At 39.8% G+C, this 25,688-nt stretch overlaps 2 protein-coding genes across 3 annotated transcripts in view; one reads left to right on the top strand and one right to left on the bottom strand.

Annotated features, from left to right (window-relative positions):
• The window catches only part of myo1ea (myosin IEa), a 50,034-nt gene extending 47,104 nt beyond the window's left edge, over nt 1-2,930 (bottom strand). The window contains exon 1 of one of the 2 annotated variants that reach the window (XM_086183782.1): nt 2,616-2,930. In XM_086183782.1, the coding sequence (XP_086039908.1) occupies nt 2,616-2,618 (3 nt within the window). In that variant the 5' untranslated portion in view covers nt 2,619-2,930. The remainder of the gene's footprint in view (nt 1-2,615) is intronic. The other variant, XM_086183781.1, reaches the window with a different exon arrangement.
• A 5,067-nt stretch (nt 2,931-7,997) lies between these two features.
• On the top strand, nt 7,998-24,787 carry mtmr10 (myotubularin related protein 10). Its single transcript, XM_086183770.1, has 16 exons — nt 7,998-8,749; nt 10,147-10,207; nt 13,132-13,268; nt 13,776-13,848; nt 14,560-14,702; nt 17,295-17,388; nt 17,545-17,692; nt 18,217-18,304; nt 19,044-19,132; nt 19,281-19,411; nt 19,521-19,590; nt 19,906-19,976; nt 20,163-20,335; nt 20,449-20,619; nt 20,712-20,894; nt 21,295-24,787. Exons 1-16 carry the CDS (start codon nt 8,693-8,695, stop codon nt 21,907-21,909), a joined length of 2,304 nt encoding a protein of 767 aa, XP_086039896.1. The 5' UTR covers nt 7,998-8,692; the 3' UTR covers nt 21,910-24,787.
• The last annotated feature ends 901 nt before the right edge of the window (nt 24,788-25,688 follow it).

Raw genomic sequence — 25,688 nt, 5'->3', positions numbered from 1 at the left:
GGCAATTTACTAATATTATAAATGTTGGGGGGAATCTGGATAAAAGGGTAGGTCCTGGATCCTGAAGACTGTTTTCAGGAATATACCAATACATGATTATATTTACCTCCACCAGGTAAATACAAGACTTGCATTTACTCTAACATTTCTGGCACTTTAGCCACTAAATGTTCCACTTTGTTCTCCAGCTGGTTCCTGACTGCTGGGTGCTGAGCATGAGGGCATAGAGAGGCCACCAAAACAAACAGTAAGTCAGACGGCTAAATGGTGAAATTGACAGTAAAGCTCAGCAGATCTGAGGGGAGACATAATTAAAACGTTATATCACAGCCAACAGAAGAGCTGAGCAGGATTTGATGCCCTCAAGCTTATTAGACAAAAAGTCCATGACACATGATTCATCAGCTCTTATCATACAGTCCCATCTACTAAAAGTAAAACGCCTCTCGTTTACAGCTATAAATAGCATTTATTGTGTGTGTGTGTGTGTGCGTGTGTGACTATGTTTACAACTAGTGATGACACCCCCCCCCCAATATTGACAGCAAGACATCCGCAGCATCATAACACTCCTGGTGGAAAAATATGGCGGCTACAGAGCAGAGTAAAAGTTCCCTCAAGGTCTGGTTGCCAGTCCAAGGCCGAGGTCTGCATACAAAGCCAAAGTGCCACAGGGGCCGGACGCTGTGCTCCAGGATATAGTAAACAAACTGAGTCACAAGGAGAGAAACCACTGGGTGCTCCTCACCTCACCACTTCCACAGTTACCAGAATACTAGAGGCTCTGATGTCATTACAAGATGAAAAAAAAGATGGCTTTTGAAGTGACAACAATCATCACACCTTCCAAACACTGAGCTTTCATTTTAAATCTGACTGCCAGGCTTTGGTGCAACTTCGACGTATGGGACGGATCAGGGTAAGATTGTTCTGAACCCCGGCGACAAGCCTAACGAGTTCCCCAGGTCCACTGGATGGGTGTTCGTCCTGTTTTTAGAGAAACGGCTTGAATTCCTGAGTAAATCTCGACAGCAGTGATGGGTTTGGAAATAGAGCTTTGAAATGAAGAGAGAGGGGGGTTACTCAGTATGCACCTCCCTGTAGGAGAAACTAATGCAAACCATCTGCTGTCAAGTCATACCGACGTGCTATTCAGCATCTGGCAGAGAAGAAACCAGCGAGCGATGCTGGTGTCTGCTGCTCACTCAGAGTGACAATCAGACTCTATAATTAACAACAGAACTGTCTCTAAAGCACATCAACAATGTAAGATGCAAAAAACAACCTGCAATAAGTTGTATTTCATCTTAAAAGCTGCTCAACATCCATCTTTAAGATCCCTCAGCTTTATATTATTCATAAATCTGTCAACACACAAAACTCAAGTCTGTTCTGTTGTCATTTAACCACAAGAACAGCTCAGAATTGTTCCATATACTGCAAAAACACTAAAATCAAAATAATGAGATGTTCCATTTTAAGTGGATGTTTAAGCACATATAATTTTTTTTTTGCTTTGCCGTTTTGGCTGCAGCTAAGTTGAAAAAGCTCATTATGCAACGTTTGGGTACTCCTGTGGGCCACCCACAGCTGCTGCAGTACAGTCTGGATGGCAGAGCGCGAGCAGCTGTCAGTCCTACCTGTTTATAATTGACATCGTCCGCGTGTTTGTGATTCAACAGGATAGAAAGACGCAGCTGAACACGGAACATTCTTTAAGAAGACGTGGGACTCTCATGGTGTTCCCTATCTGCTCTGGATTTCCCCTCATTATTTGGAAAGTGCATTCATTAAACCCACAGCAGCAGTTATGCAATGAGGACACCTTCATTTAAAAATGCTGCTGCCATTAAAAAAACAAAACAAAAAACAGGCAGTTAATTTATCAAATATTAAGCTGCTTCACAACTGTATGCTTAGCAGCCAAAGTTGGTATTCAGCCACAGAAGCCAGTAATGTTGAGGTCCCACAATCACCTTCGGAACTTTGCTCTAGGCGTGTCTGCTGCAGGGAGGGCATTCAGTAACCAGGAAAACCTGTCTCCATGTAACCAGCACACACACACACACACACACACACACACACACACACACACACACACCACCTGACACATAGCATGCCTTCTTCCTCTACCTCCACGACTAACCGGTTTTAGAGACGAGTGTCCCTGATGCATCTAATCATCCAGACATCCAGGCAAAGTCAAACTCATCAGATCTGGGTTCAGACCTCTAGTTCACTTTCCTTCACTGAATCAATAAAAAGTGACTGACAGGATGAAAACAAGAGAGGGAGAGACTGGGGTTGAAGTTAAATATAGACAAATATTCACAACAGGACTTTTGATAATGCCCTTCAGCCAACAATAAAAGAAGCAGTAAACTCACACAAAGTAGAACAGTTATTATAATTATTCATAATAATGGAGGGTTTGGTTTGCTTCAATCACTTTCTTTATTGTATTTGTAAAATATTTCTTAATTACAGTTGTTGATTACAAATGTGCCAACAGGTACCAGATCTCAGTGTTTCTCACTCTCAACGAGTTTTTGTTATTATTATTCATTTACTTTTAATGAATAAAGTTGAAGTACTGGGCAGTAAGTAAGACTCACCATCCTAAACAGTCACAGTCGTATCCCTGCCGGCGATCCAATATGCGCTCGAGCTTCAGTGTAGTTCAAAGCTGTCTAGGAAAAAGGAAAGTCTTACTTCAACCTAAAACTACAGAACAAAATCCAAGTTTCCAGCGGATAATCCTGAGAGCCAACGACCAGCGTGGATGCGGCTCCTCAGCGGCGTCCTCCTCCGTCCATCGCGTTCACACAGACCCAACCGTGACAGCAGCTGAGCGGCGATCAAACACCGAGCTGGATGGTCATTCACAGAGAGAGCAGTGCCCTCAAAAAGTCGGCTCTAAAACAAAACACAGGAAACGAAGCCAGAAGGGCCAATCAAAGGACGCTGAACTGGGAGCATGATTAAATATTCATTAGTTACCGGGGTGATACAACTGAGCATGCGCAGCTGCTAGTGAGCCGTCTAAACAACGAACTGTACAAGTACACGACAGTACTGCAGCATGTGAATCCCCTGTTTAATGTGGAAGAGAATAAGAGATATGGGTGATGGATCTTTTAAATTTTAAGAGTAGGCTAATGTCAGAATATTGAACTCAAACTCAAATGTTTAAAAAAAAAATCCAGATCAATCTTTCAAGTGACCTTCATCATTTTCTCACTTTTAGAAGATTAAACGTTTTCTTTTCAATTGTGACATATTTGGATTTTTCTCTCCAGATCTTGAACGTTCATCAGAATTTATTACGTTTAATCAGTTTTTTTTCCCTGAAATACGAAAGGCCTCTAGGCTTCAGAATGACTTTTTAATATATTAAGGGAGGTTATTATATGAAGGGCTCACAGTCAAGACCAACCCAGTGCCTCTGTTAAAGTCTCTAAAGCTCCAGCTACAATTATGATTATGTTTAGGAGTAGCACTGAAACTTGAATAGAAGTCTAAGATTGCTAGTTTCAGACCTTTTATGGAAGACTGCATTGCTGTTTTGCAGTTTCCTATTTCACCTTACATCTTAAGTATAAATACATAACGAGCAGAGAGATGGGGGCAGTGGTGCAGGCTGTCAATACGGGCTCATTTCTCCCGCTATAGACCCTGAGGTGGTAAACTGCTTTTTCCTCTTAAAGTAACCATGAACATATCACTTCCTCCCCCTTATAAGTTTCTGTGTTTGTATGAATACTTTAGTGCCAGTTAGTCTTCTTACATTTTTCTTGAAATGATCCCAGACATCCCACTCTATCAGACAAATAAAACAAGTCAAATGTAACCCAGAGACCATTTAGGAAACCCCCTTTTGAAGTGTATGAATGGCACTGGTTTCTTCTCTCACCAGTAATTGAGACCCGCCTTGAAATGATGTTGGGATGTGAGGCGACTCTCTGGGTGTAACCTGTCAAACAGGCTGTCCTCTGTAGTTGTGTGTGTGTGTGTGTGTGTGTGTGTGTGTGTGTGTGTGTGTGTGTGTGTGTGTGTTTAAAATAAAATTAATCTTTACATTGGAGAAACTTCTCAATTTATTGCTTTTTCAAACCTACAAGTAAAAACTGTTGCTCAATATTTGTCACCTGACCTTGAAAAAAAATGCACTGATGATAGCATTGTTGAAATATAAGTATAAACTTATTTAATATATTTACCTAACACACATGTGACTATTTGAGTTCATTGTTTGGATTTATATTACTTGGTAAATTTTTGTGCTGCCTTGATACAGTACTTTGTTACCACCCAGTGGTCATTGTAAGACATTGCAGGTAAATTAAAATAAGCATTATAAAGAAAGGAGAGAAGTCTGACTGTTCCCTTGTTTAACTATTGATGTTGTTCTTTTATACATGTAATTCATTCAAAGGATAGAGACGTTTAAGTCTTTTTTCAAACGTTCAAATCAAATCAAATTAAATGTATATTAAAAGTCCGTGTTATTTAATTTTTTTTTTAGATTTGAACTATTTCAACATAAATGTAACAAACATATTGATTGACACTTAAAAGTAGTTTCAAATGTTTTCTAATTGTTAGTTCACATATATGATATATGTAGACAGTGACTTTTGCAGGTTGGATCTGATAATCAACGTGTTGATGGGATAGGTTTATGCTCAAAGGAACGCTAACAGATTCCATGTAATACTGTGTGTATGTGATAGACTGATGATTCTCCAGTTTAGTTTTCTGTGTGTGTGTGTTTCCAGCTGACCCTGGCCCCACCTGTAAACACCAACCCCGTTCCCGTTATTCAACCCTTATCTGCCATGCGCTCTTGACTCTGCTTTGAGTAAATGTTCTCTTAACTTATTGTGAAAACAGGCTTAACGCACAAAGTGAGAATAAGCAGTACCCTGTCAGCTAACAGCTTATGAGTTGTAACACAACTGTAATGTAGCTCATTTAACTCAATCTAATAATCAATGTTAAATAACAGCGCCCCCTCACACACACACACACCTGCACACACACACACACACACCTGCACACACAGACACACACACACCTGCACACACACACACACACACACACACACACACACACACACACACACCCTCTCACTCTCTTTGTTTCCCCACTGCCTTTTCTCTGTGGACTCAGTGGTGCAAATGCCCAAAACAAATAGGAAAAAAAAAACACCAAACACAAGAACTGCAATACCTTGAACTCAAATCAACATATTAGGCTGCATATTGAATAGGATCAATGGAGAGATTGTTCCATGTGACAGCAAATGGACAAGTACCCTTACACTGATTGTTATTGAAAGGCTGTGCCAAAATATTGGAGAAAAAAATTGATTTGATTGATAAGTAACACTAATAAATTTCAACTTTTAAAATGACATCTCTTGGAACACCTGACTTTTATAGAATATGTTTTGTAATAAAATGGTTCCAACAGCCTGCATGACAATGCAATATAAGAATGATAAATACATAAATGGCACTACCTAGTGGATATACATAATATTTCTAGTGTCAACTGAAATCTAGTAGTTTTAGTAATGATGACATCATATATTTTTTGGCCTTAATGTAGGCATAAATTAAATAAATTGAATAAAAGAAATCCAGTTTAGGTGTAATCCTGTTTTTAAGTATATTAGTTTAGTTTTGGGACACCAGAGTTGATAATCTGAGTATGTCTGTTGTCTATATCACGGCCAATGTTAAAAATAAAGTAAGAAGTTTACAGAGTGAGGCATAATTTGACAGACAGACATGCAGACAGGTGACAAATAAAAAGAAAATTATAATATTAATAGGTAAGGTGTTAAATCACCATAAACTACCAGGACAGCCTCAATGCACCTTGGTGGAGATTCTCCAGGACTCTGGAACTTACACTTGAAAAGTGTGAGGGCCATACGATTAGATTGACATCGTTTTTATAATTACCTAACCAGTCAGTTACCCCCCCATATGTGCTCATTTATATTTGTTAATTCTCAAGATCCTTGAATTTGAATGAATTGTCAACATTTTTGCCTGGATAAACTCTCTTCACTTCCTTGAGTTTTTTCATTTTGAAATTCTTCTCTGTTGGCAATGACTTGTCTAAATAAACAGGAGACGAGGACCGGTTCCTCTGCGCCCCCCATTATTTAATCTGCGTTGAGCGCTGATAAGTTCATCAACATCCATCAATCAGCTAAATCAAACATCTTCAGGATGCAGCACATTTGTAAAACAGATTGGTTTTCTTTCATCTGTGAAACAATGGAAAGATGGTTTAACAAGGCTGAAAAAGTAAGCCTAAGTTAGCAATTTTTCACCAACGAAAGGGTGTGGAAAAGTTTGGCAGGTGTTTTTTAGGATGTGTTTGTGTGTTGTTTTTTTTTTTAAATGTTCATTTTGGCTACTGGAGGCTATAGTGCACCACTTCCCAATGTTCTTCTTTGTTCAGTTATTTTGTGTTTTTCAAGTCTGACTTGGACTCTTACCCTAAACTCTGGGCTGACAAAGCCTGAGACAGGGAAGACAACTGCTCTTAATAATAAAGCAGAGAAATGCGCTCCATTGCTTTATAGGGCATACATACTTAGATATATACATCCATCCATCCTGTTAAGGGTTGCAGGGGGGCTGGAGCCTATCCCAGCAGCCTTTAGGCGAGAGGCGGGGTTCACCCTGGACAGGTCACCTGTCCATCGCAGGGCCAACACATAGTGACAGACAACCATTCACACTCACAGTCACACCTACGGTCAATTTAGAGTATCAATCAGCCTCGTCCCCTCTTGATGTCTTTGGACTGTGGGAGGAAGCTGGAGTACCAGAGAGAACCCACACAGGCACAGCAAGAACATGCACACTCCACACAGAAAGACCCTGTGCTGGAGCCATGGCTTGAACCCGGAACCTTCTTGCGTGAACCAACAGTGCTAACCACAGTACCACCATGCTGCCAGATATATGCATATAGATACATATCTACACCATAGTTCCCTCCTGGCTCAACAGTGCTCACAGGGATCTGGACCTAAACACAACTGTCAGGTTCTAAAACTTTCTGACAGATCACCTCTGGGTGTATGTTTCAAGTAGAGAGACTCACCTCCTCACGACAGACCTTCAGCACAGGAGCACCTCAATTCTGTTTCCTGAGGCTCCTCTGTAACCCCATGAGACCACACAGCAGTTGTGGGAGAGATCTCCTGCAACAGCCTACAGGCAGGAAGTGACCACCCTGGAACAGTGGTGCCAGGACCGCAATCATTCTCTGAACATCTCAAAGACCAAGGAAGTCTTTATGGATTACAGGAAGAAGGAATACCACGCCCAACACAGTCGATATCAGTGACACAGCAGAAGAATAATTGATTTAGATACCTGGAAATAAACATCCACAGGGATTTTCATGGGCTAGCCACACGACAGCAACATCTGACATTGGACTGAGCCCCCCCAAACCTCAAGGACTTTAACAGGGATACAGAGAACCTTCTGATAGCTGATACTTACTGGGGAGGATGGTCAATCCCCCCGTTTATGAGGGTTACGATGTTCAATAATTATTCATCCTGTCTAAGATGTGATATTTGTAATAACTTTCATATTGAAAGCTTTTATTTGTGGTACATTTGAACAGTGCTGGGTTACACTGATGTTTTGGCTGATTTTTTTTTTTAATTCTGCACGTATACATCTTTTCAATTAATATATATATACTTATTGGCTTCTTTTTTCACGTTTTCTATTTTTTCCGTTTTCTTCCCTCTTAAATAGATTCTCCAAAATGTAATATTTCACTGTATGAAAACAATGAAATGTCTTAAATCTTGTTGTATATATTACAACAAGATTTAACAGCGCTATAGTTTTTTAAATAAAGTTTGCAAGGGAAGAAAAAAACCAAGCTGAACACACCCACTTAAAAGCCTCTACTCATGGAAGTTGTAGTCCATGGGTGGTGTGCACGAAGAACGCTAACATAACACTCGTTATTTTATTTTTTTAAATGGCAAAAGTATCAGAATTTAGTAGCCGTGTTTGTTTAGCTAATGTAAAATCCACCGGATATCACACTCCTGCGTCGCGCTTCAACTTTTCATGAAGTGTCAAATGCGGACACAAGCTGCCCAGCTAGGCCCGGAAGTAGGGCGGGACCTCGGCGCTTTATAAACATGGCCGTTAAGCCCCTTACAGCATCAGGTCTTGCGTTTGGCTGAATTAGTTAGACTTTGATGAAGTCACTGTGCTCAGTACTTCAGTAACAGGTGGTAAGAAAATGTAGACGTTTGTCCCAAGTCTGGACGTTTTTCTTTTTAGAGAGTTGCATTTACATGGTTACAGTATTCACAAACTTTATGTAGTACTTTATGCTAACTAGCGCACCAAGCTAACGCCGACGCCTCAACGTTAAGTTCTGTCAACTTTTTTTAGCCAGCTAGCATAATCTGCGACTTGACTGCTAATCGAAATGGAGGAGTGCCGTCGTTCCCTCCGGCTGTCTCGGTGAATATTTTACACCCAGACGTCTCGGATTCATTTGAGGGGCTAACTTTTAACTCCTTGAAGACTGTTTTGGGTTTTTTTTCTTTCTTTTTTTCTTTTCCTCTACTGGCAGCGACTAAGGCGCCCATTTAGGAACGCCACGGTTAGGGCGGACATAAACAATGTTTTCTGTCAAACCCCTGAAACCAACCTTCAAGTGTTATCTTCCACCTGTACAGGTAAATATCTCTCTTCTGTCTAACAGCATAAGGGTTTACTTGTCAGAGTGAATGGTAATGATATAGTGGTATCAATTGATTCAGGATATATTCATGTTGGGACGCTGCGAGTATATGAAGTGGGGGCCAAATGCGGTCATAAAATAAGATAGGTTAAGGACTTGCTATTTGTAAACAGTCCAGTTAATTGAATGAGTATAAAACTTTATGAAACAGTATTGCCGTCGAGTTTGCATGATTACATGTAGTTTTGTTCCTTTTCAACACCCTACAGGGTTTGACTAAATAGACTTTAATTGTTTTACACAAACGAGGTTTTGCGTTTGTGTGGCATGTCCCTTGGTAGTTGGAAGTAGGGTTTCTCATTTCTTTCTTGCGCAATTATGAAGAATTGAAACCGTGAAAACAAGATTAAATGTGGTATTGTGAACCAGACTTACTTTGCACTCCGTGTGTGCAGTGTTTATTTGGCTTTGGTTTCGCCTGCAGATGAATGTAATGCACTTCTACAGAATGAAAGTTAAGGATTTTGTGCTTACGTACTCTGGAGTCCAAAATCAAACAAGTGTTTGTTTGCTAAGGTCAAGACTACATTGACATGTATTGTTTTCCATAATGGTAATATTAAACGTTACAAAGTGTGAATATTTATGATATAAATTACATTTAATTGTGTCTAGTTGCGTGCATCCATTTCTGTTTAATATCCACAACAAATATTTCAGTGATTTTATTAAGAAAAGATGATGAATTATGCAATAAACACAAATGAAAAAGAGAGAAGTGAGCTGTTGAGATGTTTACTGAGCCATGACATTGCTTAGTTGGATTCCTCCATTCAGTAATAATGAATGGACCTAACACTTTACAAGAGCATGTGTTTTCCCTTGGAAACCTCCAGCTCATCTCAGAAAATGTTCTCACTGACCATTTCAATTGTTTCTTTTCATGCACTCAAAATTACAGTGTTTGGTATTTTGGCTGTGGCTGTATCTGCAAAGCGTGAACACTACTGGTTGTCTTTACTTATGCTGTGTGTTGTTGTAAATGTTATGTTACCTCATTTCACCCCAACAAATCATAACAGCTGTCAAGATGTTGAAGATAGTCAAGGCCTGTTGTTGAATCTTGCATTTACAAGCTCCATTAAAGGTCTTTTCTTTTAGTCAGTGGCACACTTACAAGCTATATAGATTTTGTGTTGTTGTTTTTTTTTCATAGTTTGAGGGTTGTTTTTTTTAGGTTAGGTACTTTATTTCAGTTATATATACATTTAAAAGCAGCAGAATAAAAAAACAAACGAACAAAGTGCCTTCTCTTTGTAATGTCACATTGCCGTTATTCATTATCCATTTGACAAGCTAGTATGTAACTAACCCTGGTGTGGCTCTGTTTAGACTGATGTGAAGAAAACCATTGAACCACCTATTAAAAAGTTGGAGCCTAAGCTACTTCCTGGTAAGTTTGTTTTCTTTCTTTATTTTTTTTTCAATCTTTGGGACTTCTTTGAAGTGATACAAAATGTTGATGCTGAGATAGATAAAGTGGCAGATGGTATATTCAGTGGTGTATTGCAATCACTTGAGCAGTGCGCCACTTGTGTTCCACTGACTGATTCCTAATGGCAAGTCTGCTTGAGAGTTTTCAGACTGCTACACTAGTTACCGCCCCTTTGACGCATGTGCAAATTGAATGCCTATGGCTTAGATTTACGCCCAGCATTACCACAAATGTCTATTGTTTTTTGTATTAATTGACATTGTAGTGCTGTAAATAAAGAAATGTTATGGAGAAAGGAGGGCCTTTGAAATGAGAGTGAAGTAATTTCATATATTACTGCCAATATATTTCAAACTAATCCACAAAACGTCCATCTAGGAGCACTTCGTGGACTCTGAAATTGTTTGTTTGAGGTGCTCTTTGAATGGGGAACTTCAGATGAAACGGCAAGAGGAACTCCAAGGCACTCTCATTTAGAAAAAGTTAAAAAGCCTTTATCGTAGTGGCTTGGTGACACTTAAACCTTAAAAAAAACTCTGACGCATTTTGGCTATCAAGTCATGACTTGATTCCTGAAATGCATCAGAGTCAAACCCTTGTTTGACTCCCTGATGATGGCTTGATGGCTTATATTCATGCACTTGGCCATCATCAGGGAGTCAAACCCTCGTTTGACTAATGATGGCTTGATTTCTGAAATGCGTCAGAGTTTTTTAAAGGTTTAAATGTGACCAAGCCACTACAATAAAGGCTTTTTTAACTTTTGCTGAATGAGAGTGGCTTGGATATGCTTTTGTTGTTTCATATTTCAAACTTTATATTGGAACTAAAGCTTACCAACACAACAACTATTCATCATCGCCATTTGAGAAGTCAGTTATAGAAACTACAAAGAAATACTTGTATTTATTGTTGTTTTGACAGGGTGGTAACCACACACAAAAATCAGAGTTTGGAACATAACTGGTGCACCAGTCTGACACATGTGGCACCCATGGTGTGGAAGAGTCACCATAATCATAATCCATGATGGATCTTCATTGGATCGATATAAAACATCCATTCATCCATACCTAACACTCAGCTGCTGCTACATGTATAATAATGAGGTTGGACAGGTGGAAGTTTACAGTTGGCAGTCAGTACAACCCTGTTAGGTGTTCACATGCTGTTATTCATGGATTTACATCTCCTCTTGTTATTGATATCTGCAACTCTGTTCCAAATCTTTGGACTTACTGGAAGAAATATTTAGTTACAGTTCTTTTGTAAAAATGTATTTTAAAATAAACTGTGGCAATTACTATTATACTGGCAAAAGAGGCTTAAATGCGGCTGCTTTATTAACTGGAGCAGCAGGAAAGCCTTCATTTCAGTGTTTTTTCAATTCTTAGTTTTGAATTGGGAGCGTGATGGGAGTGGCTCAACACACTCTTTGCATAATGTCATGTGGTGTGTTATCTGAGTGCAATATACAGAGATGTCCTCTTGAACAGTAATGTGCTCTTGTAAAATGCTGTACTTTTTGAGTGAAGTGAATTTAAGTCAGCTACCTACTAAATGGCTGCAAATACATCAGTATTTTTACTACCAGCAGCTTATAGACACTTTGGTGTGTGTTTACTCAAACCTTTTGTGAGTAAAATAGCCTTAAACATAAATATTCCTGACAGCTTTGGTTCTGGAGTGGGACAGACGAGCATAGTTCTTGAACAGCTTTTTTGTTTTTAACTCTGTGAAAAAGCTGTTAGATGCTCTCTTGCTAAGCTTTGATGTGACTGTCAAGGGACTCCTCCCTGGCTGTCTCATTTCTCATCATTTGAAAATGAATGGGGTCGCTTTTTATAGCCACATTCTTGCCTACACATTAAGTGTGTTGTGATCATGTTAAAGGGCAATGATCATGTTACTCATCACCAAAAGTGTATGATAAGCAGCCTCATTAACTCAAACCTGGTGTAAATAATAGTTTGACGTGCTTATACTGTCTGATCTGCTGTTACAACATCACCATAGAAACCTTTACATGTGTTTGGGGCATTTTGGCTTGTTTCTACCCCCAAAAATTCTTGAGTTTATTTGCTCCAACTCTGTCAGAGCAGGTGCTTACCTTTGCATCTGTAACACAGACTTCCACAGCCATATTACTCTTACAGAGCAGCATTACACTCAGATTAAGTAGCTTTGGCCTCCACTTTTATGTCATGGCAGTTTGTGTATATAGTCTCAGAGACAAAATTAGCACCAGCCACTGCTCAACAACCAAACGCTTACATGTAATTGGCTGGTAGATTCGCTTCACTCATGGGCCTTAAAGCAGATGGTATTCTATTGACTGGCTGGTAAAATTAGAAAACTCAAAAGAAATTGTGCACCTTGGTTATATGGATTCCCCTAAACTGCAGAGAACTTGTTAAACTGATAACCGGGATGTTGATACAGGCTTAAACACCCTCATTATATACTGTAATAATGCTGCGTGCTTCATGGTTTTTTCTCCCTTTGCTGCTACCTAAAGAGACCAATGAAAACATCAGTAAAGTGGCTTATTTCAAAGCCATATGGTTGCATGTTTCTAAAGTTTCCTTTTCTATCTATTTCACACAATTTTTTGTCAAACCCCTATTTGTAAATTATTAATTAAATAATAAGCCAAATGGTTAATAGGTAGGATAATTAAATTGGGGGAATTTGGAGTACATATTGAGTTTTGGGGAAGTTTCACCAAACCACTTCCCAGTATGGTAACAGCATGGATCTAAATTGATGTGGTACAGTGTGTAAGTACTTGTGTCATTTACTTAATTTGCGTCACTTAACGACATTAACCTCCTGTAAAAGTTCCTCTCATCATGTGTTTTTCGTTTTGTGTTTGTCACCAGGGGAGATTGTAGTTAATGAGGTGAACTTCGTGCGGAAATGCATCAGTGCTGAAAGCAGCCAAGATGACCTTTGGGGGAAGTTGATATGTACCAACTTTAAGGTTTCTTTCATCCCTCAAGAAGCGCCAACTAAACAGGTATTTGCGTTGACGATGTTTATGAAGCTGTTGTGTCCCACACTGTGTTGCCACTGTCTGTGGTATGTTAAAAGATAAGGGGCTGCTGTATACAAAAAGCCAAATGTCAGAACTTCCTCATAAAGATATTAATAATGTTGAAGATATGAAACTAAGAATGGCTTCCAGTTGCTACGGTTTTGGCTTTTATGTGTGAGATTATTTGTACTACCCACAAAATGCTGGATAGCGTAAATAGACTCATTTCCCCAGCCTTGTTTGCATATGCAGGTGTGACTGGCATAGAGGAAGTGTACTTTCCTGCCCTACATTGTCAGTGATGTCACGCAAACAGTGAGAGAATAGACACAATTTCCAGCATTACAGAAATAATAAATTGCAGCTTCATAATCACTCCCCAGCAGCACATAGACCTGGCCTGTAAACCAGTATTTATGTGTTTGTACATGCACTGGAATTGTCTTCAGGTTGTCCGACATACTGTTTTTTTTTTTTGCTTTTCCACAGAAGCCTCAGCTATACCACTTGTTGCTTGGAGAGCATGATATCCCCCTGACCTGTTTAGAGCAAGTGGTAACAGGTAAAACTGAAAAACTTGTAATTAATTGATATGTGATGTTCCACTCTACTCCTCCTTATTAATCTTTGACAGCACGAGTGCCTGCTCTGGTCTCTTGTTCTTTCCTGGTCAGCTATTTGATAAGTGTTGCCATAGCGAAGGCAGTGTTTAGTGGCCAGCCAGCCTAGCTGGGATTAGCCTTGTTTATATATCTCATAGCTGTCGATTGCTGACGCTGCAAGGTCAACTGCCCAGAGCAAGGTCTGTTGTGTTACAGTGATGAAGCATGATGTTGTTTTGACCCAGCATGTTTCTGGCCTTTTTTGAACTGAGCTATTAAAACAGTGTAATAACTATGGGATTTGTGCAGTGTGTTAACTGTTGCTATAAAAAGAATGAAATCACATCTCAGGTTTGATAACATCAAAACAAATATGACCGTGATTTTTTTTCAAGGGCTCCACACAACAAAAAACAAATGAATAGACTCTGTCGTATTTACTAGTTGACCTAAAATCCCATGTTACCTTTTTTGTGCAAAGGACATGTATTTAACAATTGCATCTTCTATTGATACTGTAGCATCCACTTTACAACTTCCATTTTTAACACTGATTAAGACAGCAAAATCATCATAGTCTGACTATATTTGATGTATATTGATATATTGCCCAGCCTCCTTCTGGTATTTGCATCGGTTAAAACATTCTGCTCATACTTTATTGTTTGTAGTTAATGATACGAGGGGGAAGAAGAAAGTTTTGGGGTCAAACCAAAAGCTCAAGTTCAACCCCACAGAGCTCATCCTTTACTGCAAAGACTTGCGGATCATAAGGTTCTGCTTTGAGGAGGCTGGGCCTGAGAGTGCCAAAAAGGTGAGTGAAACTCTTGATTTTTTTTTCCAGTTTGTTTTAAACTTAAAAAAAAAAAAAGTGGTGGGATTCTTGGAGTGTCTTTCAAAAATAGTAGCTGCATGTTTGTCAGACACATTAGCATTCCTGACTTCTATAACAGCGATATGAAAGCCACAATGTGTAGAACTTGTTTCTCATCTTTAACATTGGTCCCTTCTGGGTGGTGTTTAACAAACACCCACCTCTTCCCTCCCTCTACGCTGTCTGACCCAAAGACACAGACATGACAGACCTACCCAGGTTTTGTTGCCATTGCAGTCATTCTCAAATTGCATTAATTGTGTTAAATACATGTGCATAATGGCACTTTTTTAAATGCTAAATCTCTAAATGATGCAGTATGCTGTATGAACAGATGAAAATAACCGATAAAACAGATTCAGATGTTTTTGTAAACAAGAGTCACCAGAACAGCTTCTGTCCATCTAAGCCTAGAGCTGACATGTCTTTGAACCTGTACTGAATAGATAACCATTTTTTTCTTCAAGATATGTCCTTGAGAAAAACAATACTACAAGTAATTACTATATCAATTTTGACACCACTGTTTTTAGTTAACAGGATTTTTTTCATCAAAAACCTTTTTAAAGTTATGTTTTCCCCACAGTCTCTTTCTCTCTCTGTTAGTCAAACCTTCCCCTGCTCCGTGATGTGACAAGTACCACTCCATGTGTGGGAAACCGTGGAGGGCTTCATTTGCATAGAGATCTGTTGACTGTGAAGGCTGTAGCATATGATTCACATCATTTTCATACCAATAGACAAGTATTTATTGAGCCCTCGCTTCTGTATGGAAGAATCTGCATTTATTATGTTTGTGCACTCGCTTCTCTAGGCTTTTCCTTGAATTTTTCACCATCTGTAAGTGTGGGTGGCCTAATACTGACCATTCCCCTTTTCTCACTTTCCTCTGGTTGTTTGTTGCTGACCTAAATTTTCCTTTCCTGTCTGTGTGAGATCATTAAACACACACACACACACACACACACACACACACAGTTTGAATGCCAAGACCACTTCCTCATAATATGTATTTCACACAAACTTTGTCCTATTTGCTTATCCTCCACCTGAATGGAAATGACTAACTACTCGGAGTGTTGTTCTGTGTGACCATTAGCCGAACAATACATAATAGAGGGAGAAAACAATCCTCATTCAAATAAAAGGAAATTGAGAGTGATTGTAGGAACAACTGCCAGCGTGACCCTGACTCATCTGCTACACTGAGAGATTCGGAAGGACAGATGTTGCATTCTTCTGATTAGAGGCCAGTTGGGTGGCCATTGTGATGGCTATTTTTTATTTAAGTGCACATTAAAATGTTGTATGTTGGGGTTGGCACTGTTGTTGAGTCAAATATCGCAAATGCTTTTGGCCAGATATCCCAGAAATAATTAGTTGAAATTAGATAATAATGCAGATGTAATAATCACCTTTGTAAAAGCATTAAATTACAATTCTCCAGAATTTAGCCACACATTGGTATTCTAGCCATTACAGCCATGAGAACAACTATGTCCTGCTCTCATTCGCCAGTCATATAGCAGGTGGAGCTGTTTATAACCAGCAGCAGCAAGACTTTTGAGCTCTATGACCTCATTTTGGGAAATGATGATGGAAACTTGTCACCTTAGACACGATCTTTCAAAGGCCTACAATTACCTATTGACCTATTGATAAGGGTCTTTTCTCACTGCACAGCACATCATAGTTACACAGCTGCGTATGTCTTTACAGTGAGCCAATGGAGTGTACACGTGGATGCACTCAGTGGCATGTCTGATCTCCTTCCATGTCATCTGGGAGCAATTTTTGTATAGGTTATAGAATGCCTTAGCACATACCTGCAGCACATTTGGCAAACAATAACAGTTCAGTATGGCACAGTTTTGTGCTCTATATCATGGCTGCTGCTACACAAGTCTGTGAACAGACCGATTTATACAAAAATGAATTATTAACACTTTATTTTGTGTACTTTCTTTGCAAAAGAATATAGAAAGTCTGGTACAGAAATGTGTCTGGCCTCCCTTATTCCTTGTGAGTGTATTTATGGACACAATGTATGTAATTAGTGTGTGAACCTAAAACAGGGCCCAGCTCCTTTTTTCTCCTTTTGACATATGGAGTTGAGCCAACCTATAATCGTCCATTTTACCACAGTAAATTACAGAGTTTGGTGCTCCCTTGCACGTGTGCACACACACACACATTCAGTTTTTTTGGTGTCCTTGTGTTATTCTCAGCTTTACTACTGAATGGACTGCTTTGTGTGACTCTAGTGGAGCTGAGAGCAGCAAGCTGTCTGTTAAACATTTGCTTTGCCAGGTTTCACTTGTTCTTGTGTTGGCATGGTTAAAACATGCTTCACAGCTGATGTTTGTACTCCCAGTGAACCTGAGTTGGGAAGCTAAATTGTTGGTTATGACACAACAATCTGTCTTGATCAAGTTTAATTCCACAATCCAGCTGAACTGTATTTCTGTTGTACTGTACTTCATGCCCTAAGAAAAACACTTCATCATATTTTTTTTTTTTTTTAAATTTTAGGTTTGCCTCGCTATTGCCCACTATTCTCATCCAGCTGATCTTCATCTCCTGTTTGGCTTTGAGTATCAAGGGCGGCGCTACCATGAATCTAAAGGTACGCATCTATAATAAAATACTTACACGATTGTTCTAAAAGTGAGCACTATTCTTGAACATGTTAAATGGAAACATCGGCTTTCCCCAGCCCTACTCTTAGTTTTTCTTCATCACACATGCACAAAATCATCAGGCAGTGTATCTGTTCTTCCAGCTGAGCGAGTCAATGGTTCCACCCCGCGTGGAGGATTACAGACACCAATATTTGACCGTTCATCTGACTGGGATCGAGAGATCAAGAGGACGGGGGCCTCTGAATGGAGGGTGTGCTCCATCAACGAGTTTTATGCCATCTCCTCAAGGTATGAGCTTGTATTATTTGTTCACTCAAAGCTGGTCTGTCTCTCTCACAACTGGTCCTGAACACTTTAAATGTCAGCCTGTAGTCATACTTGTTATGTTTTGGCAGTACAGTATATTTACATTGTGAGCCTTTTGGTCACTTCATAGCTGTCTCTCAGTGTAACATGCAAGTCTGTGTGACAATATGTGCTATTCATCTGAGCTCAGTGGTGACATCATGCTGGGCTGCAAAGGAGGGATTGTGCAGTGTTTTATGTGGACTTCTACTAAAAAATTACATAATAGTTGCAAGCACCAAATTGTACACGGGAACAGTGCTCTCAGTATACTCTGGTTCAGTTTTCCTTCACCACAACTTGCCATCACACAGCCAAAAGGACTTGGCATCAAGAAGCAACACACCAATCTTTTTAATATATAATGAGTGTGATTAAGTGAATTTTTGGAAAGCATGAATATACATATTCCCTCATGTGTTTGCACACTTTGTGTTTCATTCCAGTATTTTTCTTGTGTTTCTTAGTCTTCCAGAGCACATTGTTGTTCCTGTTTCTCTAGCTGATCAGGATCTAAAGCAGTACTCCATTTTCTTCACTAGTAATCGCATCCCTGTGAGTATTTAATTTGTTACCTGCATTGAAATATTTACAGTTATCATCGTAATTATTAGGTGGGTTTACTTACAGATTTCAGTAAGTATCAAATTAGATTGGTCAGTAAATTGATGTTGTCAATGATGTTAGAAAATGTAAAAAGATTGTTCAATGTCTGCCTAAACTGGACTTTGAAAATACACAAACATGTGAGTGCAAAATCTTTTCTTCTGAGTCGGACCAGTGTACGTTGATAATTTAGTTATGAATTGAATAACTTCTGCATGTGTATGGGTCAGTTGCCTAAAATTGGCCTCTGCATGTTTCATAGGTCCTGCTGTACAGTATGTTAACTTGAAAGTTGAACGCTGCACACTCAAGATCGGTGTCAAACAACTAACGAAACTACAGCAAAAATAATGTCTTTCTGGACTGATTCCTGGGGGAAAAAAACATTATCGTCCCTCAGCATAAGGAGTTATAATTTTTTAAATTTATTAACAGTGTTTGAATTCAAGTCCACAGTTTCACAGGGATGTCTCTTGCTATAGGTCTTAACCTGAAAAATGTCTGATTGTAACCAGCTGTAAAGGGTTATACTGCCGCCTACAGTTTCAGATCAATTCTTTGCTGATTTATATATGCTGCGACAACATCAGTTTAAGTTGTAAGTGTAGTTTAAATGACCTTTTAGCTACAACTGTGCACATAAATCCATTGACTGGCTGTCTGTTTGACCTACTTTTCCTATGTCTAGCTCTGGTGCTGGAACCACCCCAATGGGAGTGCTCTTGTCCGCATGGCCAGTATAAACGATCCATTACAGCAGAGGAAGATTGATCAGAGGTAGTACTAAGTCCTCATCTTCATTCAGATTCAAAACTAGTATTAAATGACCATGTTTCTTCGTCTTCTCATGCACCAAATTGTTGGTTTTCACTGATTAAACTGTTGGTGCAGTGGTGAGTTATAATTCAGTCTCTTGTGGCGACAGGGTCTTCACTGCCATCATGAAGAGCCATCCACAGCGGAATGAAGTCTTCAGATCAGATCTGGACAAGTGTCTGCCGAACATCCAGGACATTCAGAGTTCATTCGTTAAGATCCGGCAGATCTGTGTCATAGGTGAGCCCCTTTGGGTGATTTATCTGCTGCGAGCACATAAGCAGTGTAATTCAACATGCTGCTGTGAATTCTTAAAGATGCAGTGTTTGACTCTCCGTGTTGCTTTCAGATCCTTTTGAAGAGTCTGAGGAAAGGTGGCTTTCATCCATTGAAAACTCCCGATGGCTTGAGTATGTCAGGTATGTTCTAAAAAAGTTGACACTGTATGATAGCACTATGTTAGAGTTCTGTTGGTTCTTAGGGAGCTAAATAAAAACCTGAAAACGCAACTAGTTGCATGAACATTTATCATTTTTTACTGTTGTAAATTGTGTGTTTGGCATAAACCTATATTTCCTATGAGAGCAGCTGCTTGTTTGGATCGTTGCAGTGTTCAGCTTGACATTAGTTTCCTGACATATCTTGCTAAGCCTCTCAGTGGTTTTATCTTGTGTTTATTGCATCAACATTTGAGCTTGTTTGTGTCATTTTTTATGTTGTGTTTGTGATTGCAGGGCCTTTCTGAGGCATTCAGCGGAGATGGTGTACCACCTGGATGGAAAGAATTCTTCAGTCATTCTCCAAGGTAAATCTCTCTCTTCCAGTCATCATTCCTCTCCTCCAGAGCATCTATACCCCTATCTGCCTTCACCTTCAGTGCATGACTGCAGTTTATGAAGTTTTTTGAGTGGTCTGATTACTAGAAAAGCATTCGAAATGCAGTCAGTCAAACTTTTTGAAACTTTTGGTTTATAATTCTACACCTGTGCAGAGGAAGAAGACAGAGACCTGAACTGCGTAGTGTCCTCGCTGGTGCAACTGATGTTGGACCCCCACTATCGCAGCCTTGTTGGATTTCAGAGTTTAGTGCAGAAGGAGTGGGTGATGGCAGGCCATCGCTTCTTGGATAGATGCAACCACTTAAAGAAGAATGACAAGGAAGAGGTATTTGATGGACTTCAAGTAGATGCATGCTAGAGGAGCTGGCTGATTTGTCAAGACACTAATATGGGTTGTTGTTTTTCTTTTTTCTTTTTTTCTCTGTCTCCATGGTGAAGTCCCCACTTTTCATGCTTTTCCTGGACTGCGTCTGGCAGATGATGAACCAGTACCCGGCAGCATTTGAGTTCACTGAGGCCTATCTGACAGTCTTAAGTGACAGCATGTGGATCCCACTCTTCAGCACTTTTCTCTTCAGTTCTCCTAAACAGCGGGCTCAGCACTTAATGGTGAGGGATTTATCATTGATTTGCATATCCATCCATAAAGACATTTAGCTCAGGAAAATAAAAATAAAAATCTTTTATTCCTTTTTCTCCAGGACTTTGCCAGGAATAAAGCCATCCCTCAAGGAGAAGACCAGGCCGTGTATTTCCCTCCTGTGTGGGACTGGTCGCAGCAGTTCTCCGTCAAGGACCAAACCCTCTTCAACAACCCCATGTATGTAGGCAAGGGAGCTGCCTGTGTTCAGAATGGGGAGGTGAAAACCTTCAGACGCACAAAGGTATGAAAGACACTGAGCTATATGACTAATGCCTGAAACTTCAAAGCAGTAGGGGACAGCATATTACGTGAAAGATAGGGTGCCCAACGTCTTTTATAAGGAAAGGCCCAGACAGCGAAGTTCTGAATTTATCCATTGATATACGTGGTCATGAACTTCTGTAGTGAGAGAAAGAATGAGATTATTGTATCAAGCACCTGAAGTTTTCTCTAGAGGACTGAACTACTGCTCCAGAGCACTACGAATTAAAAAAAATCATATGGATCATAATGTATCAATTTTTTGTAGAAATTACAATACTCACCCTAGTCATGTCAGTACCATTGTCACAAGTTGAAAGAAGGCTATATGATATGTACTGTATACAAAATACCCACACCTTGTTTTTCCACTTAAACAGAAATACACCTCCTCATTGCGAGGAGGCATGGCAACTCTGCGTAATGGACTGAAAGGTGGAGAGGATACACTGCCCCGGCGAGGATCTCTGCTATCAGAACTGAAGCCTGATTTCTCTCCAGTAAAAGATGTGGTGGAGAGCCCGTCTGAGCGCTTCTTCAGGGATTGGTTCTCTCGGCCCGCCGACCAGCGAGGCCTCCTGATCCCTCTGCTCACGCCCTCACACATGGCTCTTTGGAAGCTCTTCTTCCTTCGATGGGTTCCTGAAGCCTGCATTCCTCAAGGAGGACCCATCACCACATACCACAAGCTCTCCCAACTGGTTGATGAAATTGAGATTTTACAGAGCCAGCTCAGGCGATATAAGGGTCCTAGTCCAGGTAGTACACCACTCCCCAGCCCAAGTGGGCTCCCTTCAGAGCAAAGGAGGATGTATTTTAAGGCATGTTCCCCAGTTGACCCCCCTACACCTCCAGACTTCCTTACCTCCTCCTTTCCTTTCACCCCAATGGGAAACCTGTGCCGCCGCAGTATCCATGGAACTCCCATTAGCAAATTTCTGAATGGGGCGAGGATCTGGCTCTCCACAGAGACTCTAGACAATGACTCTCTCTGAGAACAGGGGGGTCGAGGTCATGTTTCTGAGCCCAAAGCAGGTTTGGCTAACAGTCATTTTATGTTCTATTACCTCTTTCTAAAATACAAAGAAGGTAATTGATTTATAGGAAAAAAATAACCTTGTACTTCTGATTTTTAATGCTTTATAAGCTAGAATTTGCACCATTGCGGCTGCAATGAAATCACAGACCATTTCTAAACTGAAATAGCATCTACAAGACAATTGTACATCCCAGCTTAGGGGTTCAGACTGGCAGAGGCATGCCTTCCTGGTGGCCAGTGAGGTGTTACTGTGATTTTGTTTTTCTCAGTAGTAGACTTATGTTCTAGTCCGTTCTATACCGTCTAGCTTTAATTGGGGTTCAATAAATTCTGTGGTCGTATTAAATATAAAAAGTATTTGTTGGGTTTCTCTTTTAACCCTCATTGGCCTGTAAAATTATTCTTATTTTCTGACTCGAGCATTTATTGAAATAGTGATACTTTAAGGTTGAAAATGCCTGTTTTTCATTACAGTAACAATGATGCATTTCAACAAACACTGATTTCCAAGAACTTTTTATTTTATTTTTAATATTTTACTTGGGTCTTTTTTTATTTCAGAAAGAGGAACAGAATATAACACTGCAAATAATTAGTCTACTAAGTGACAAAAAGGATCTCGCCTGGTTGAATGTAATCTTTTTTTCTTTTTTTTTTTTGCACAAAGTTTTATGCTATTTGCTCCAAGTGCCCATATTTTAATTATTGTGTTTGAGTTTCACTGTAAGTAGCAAATAGTGTGAATTCAGGGTCTCACTTTGTAGATTTCCTCTTCTCTTAAAGCAAGATAAGGGCCTATATTTTTAGTGTCGCACTTCAGTCGATACATTGAGGGGAAAGTGAGCTGTGTGGACTTCAATCTGTGGTAGATATTTCCTCTTCATCTAGAAGGGCTTTCACTAAACTTTTATATAGATAACTTTAATATAAAGTGCAGATGAGAACTGATTAGATCAATGGCAGTTAAATTATTTGAATGCAAAAGGACAGACAAGGGCTTCAACTCAAACCAGTCCTGAGTTTACAAAGTAGAGAACTGAAATGATCCAGTGAACTTGACAGTGACGGATCAATGGCAGCACATGGGACTTCAACAGATAAAACCATCTGGATGGCAGGTTTAAGAAAGGTCTTGCATGACGTGCAACATGTTCATACACTTGTGGTGCATTCAAAAAGGGGACATTTGCTGCTTTGTTGCCTCCCTCCATAAGTAGACTGGAGCCTCACTGTTTAGCCAAGGCACCATATAAGAACTGCAGTTTCTAAAAAACATTTAAGGTAGCATTGATCGTAATGTATGACAGTGGCTAGCTAGCTAGCTTTGGCTAGTGATGCCTCAAAAACAAACTTTTTTTGGTCACAGTAAGGCATTTATGATCAAGTACATTACCTTTTTGGTAACTTTTTAAAAAGACCCCAAACTTCCATTTGTTTTGGAATTAACTTTTCCCAAAGGTTTGGTCTGCCAATGCTTTGTTTTTCCAGTTTCTTAGGAACTGTCATACAGATTTTGTAAGTAAAAGCATTGATGATACGATTGATGCTGCCTTCAAAGACCGTTCGACCGTTCTGAAGGCAGTTCAAGTCAAATCCCAGCAGACAGGAAATGGGTTCATTTGATATGCCCCTGCTAACTCACTCTCATATGGGGCAAACCTTCGTTTGCCAGCATTTTCACCCATTTAGAAAGCTTTCATTTAGTGTGTGAAACTTTGCTCTTCCCAGATGAAAGTGCAAAGATTTGAAATCTGCTTACTTCAGGCCACAGTGTTGGAGAGTAAAAGGTTTTGAAAGCATTGGCTGTGTACATTGATGAAACATGTAGTGATGATAATGCCATTGTGCACATAGGAAAAGTACAATAGGAAACCTACAGTGACATGCCTGTAGCTCAGTCTCGTAGCGATGGCGATGTTAGTGGGGCCAAGATGAGGCTTTTAATGATCAGATATTTGTCTTGTGTATGATGATGATTTAGCCTGGGACGTCCTATGAAGTGTCTCCCTCTGATGTTCACTACCTACTAAACCAGGACTTGGTTTGAGACGCATCAGGGCAACTGAATCAGCCATCCATAAACTGGGAAAGTGCTCTCATATCTTAAAATAACTTTAGTAATTTTAAACAGAAGACCACTGGACAGAGTCAATGTCTTTCCCACCGTTAGACTGGAGCATTCATCCTTAGATAGGCTGGACTGACCAGTTTCCAATGATACTCTTTAGCAATAACTAGTTTCAGGTGTTCTAGTACATATTTGTGTATAATGTGAGTGCAGTGCCTGCTCTCCTAAATGCTATTAATTGCACATTTTACTCAATCTATAAATTTGTTTTTAAGGTGGTTGATGAATATAGTTTTGGCAAATATTTTGAAAAAAAGTGTACATGCTTGAAATCTTCCAATTAATATTTTTGATTAATGGTACTAAATAGCTTTAATCCTTGAGATCCTTTAGAGAGATAGATATTTATATGCTGTTTTCCACTAATTCTCATTGTTGCACTGTTGTAATTTGTATGACGACTGTGCTTCCACCGTTGCACTGTTTGATATTGATTAGCAGCAGATGTATTTATTCAGTTATGCAAATGTTCTCTGAGAGGGATGCAGTTGTTCGCGACTGTGTCCCTTGTGCCTTTTTATGGGAAGACCAACCCTCTTGTATTCATAGTCTAAATCTGTTTTAGTTCTGTAGTACTATTGGTTGTTTTTATCACTTCTTAAAATTCAAGAAGGTACTGCATAGAGACTTTTTTTTTTTTTTTCCTGACAGAAATCAAGCCTCTAATGTGTACCAGTAACCAATCATTACATAACTTCTCAACTGATTTGGCAGTCTGTCCTTTTATTTCAACAGGATCTGGCCCAGTAAAGTTCATAAGTTGTTGATTCACTGATTTATTTATTTTTTTCCTCTGTGATATACAAAGTAAAAATGGAGTGTCAAGTGAAGACAGCAATGCTGGTGGATCCAACCTCAAAGCACTTGATAGAGACCAGGAGCGACAGTCAATGATTCCTGTTATGGTGCCTCTTCTACAATACATTCTTACTTGAATTTTTCTCTGGTTAGATATTATGTCATGGTTCTGTTATTCCTTTAAATATAGATCAAATCTTCATTAGAATGCAAACTGTTTCAAAGTACTACAAATAAATGGGAGTTAAACAACAGGATGTGGTGAAAATGCACAGGTCTCAGAAATGTGGCTCCACAAAGTACAACTACAATGAAAGTACATGGTATGATTTGAAAGCTGACATTTAAACCCAGTAAACATGAAAATCAATAGTATAACTGAAATTGGGGCTGCTCGGTGGTGCAGTGGTCAGCACTGTCGCCTCACAGCAAGAAGGTTCCAGGTTTGAGTCCCGGCTCGAGCACGGGATCTTTCTGTGTGGAGTCTGCATGTTCTCCCTGTTCCTGTGTGGGTTCTCTCTGGTACTCCAGCTTCCTCCCACAGTCCAAAGACATCAAGAGAGGACGAGGCTGATTGATACTCTAAATTGACCGTAGGTGTGACTGTGAGTGTGAATGGTTGTCTGTCTCTATGTTGGCCCTGCGATGGACTGGTGACCTGTCCAGGGTGAACCCCGCCTCCCGCCTGAAGGCTGCTGGGATAGGCTCCAGGCCCCCCCCCCCCCCCCCCCCATGACCCTTAACAGGATAAATGGATGGATAGATAACTGAAATGTAGCAATGAAAAATAGAACTATTGCATTTCAATT

The sequence above is a fragment of the Aulostomus chinensis genome, chromosome 2 (genome assembly GCF_037954235.1).
Source record: "Aulostomus chinensis isolate RoL2024-O1b breed Wild chromosome 2, RoL_Achi_v1.0, whole genome shotgun sequence".
In the NCBI taxonomy this organism is placed as follows: Eukaryota; Metazoa; Chordata; class Actinopteri; order Syngnathiformes; family Aulostomidae; genus Aulostomus; species Aulostomus chinensis.
This window is presented reverse-complemented; position numbering and strand designations above follow the sequence as displayed.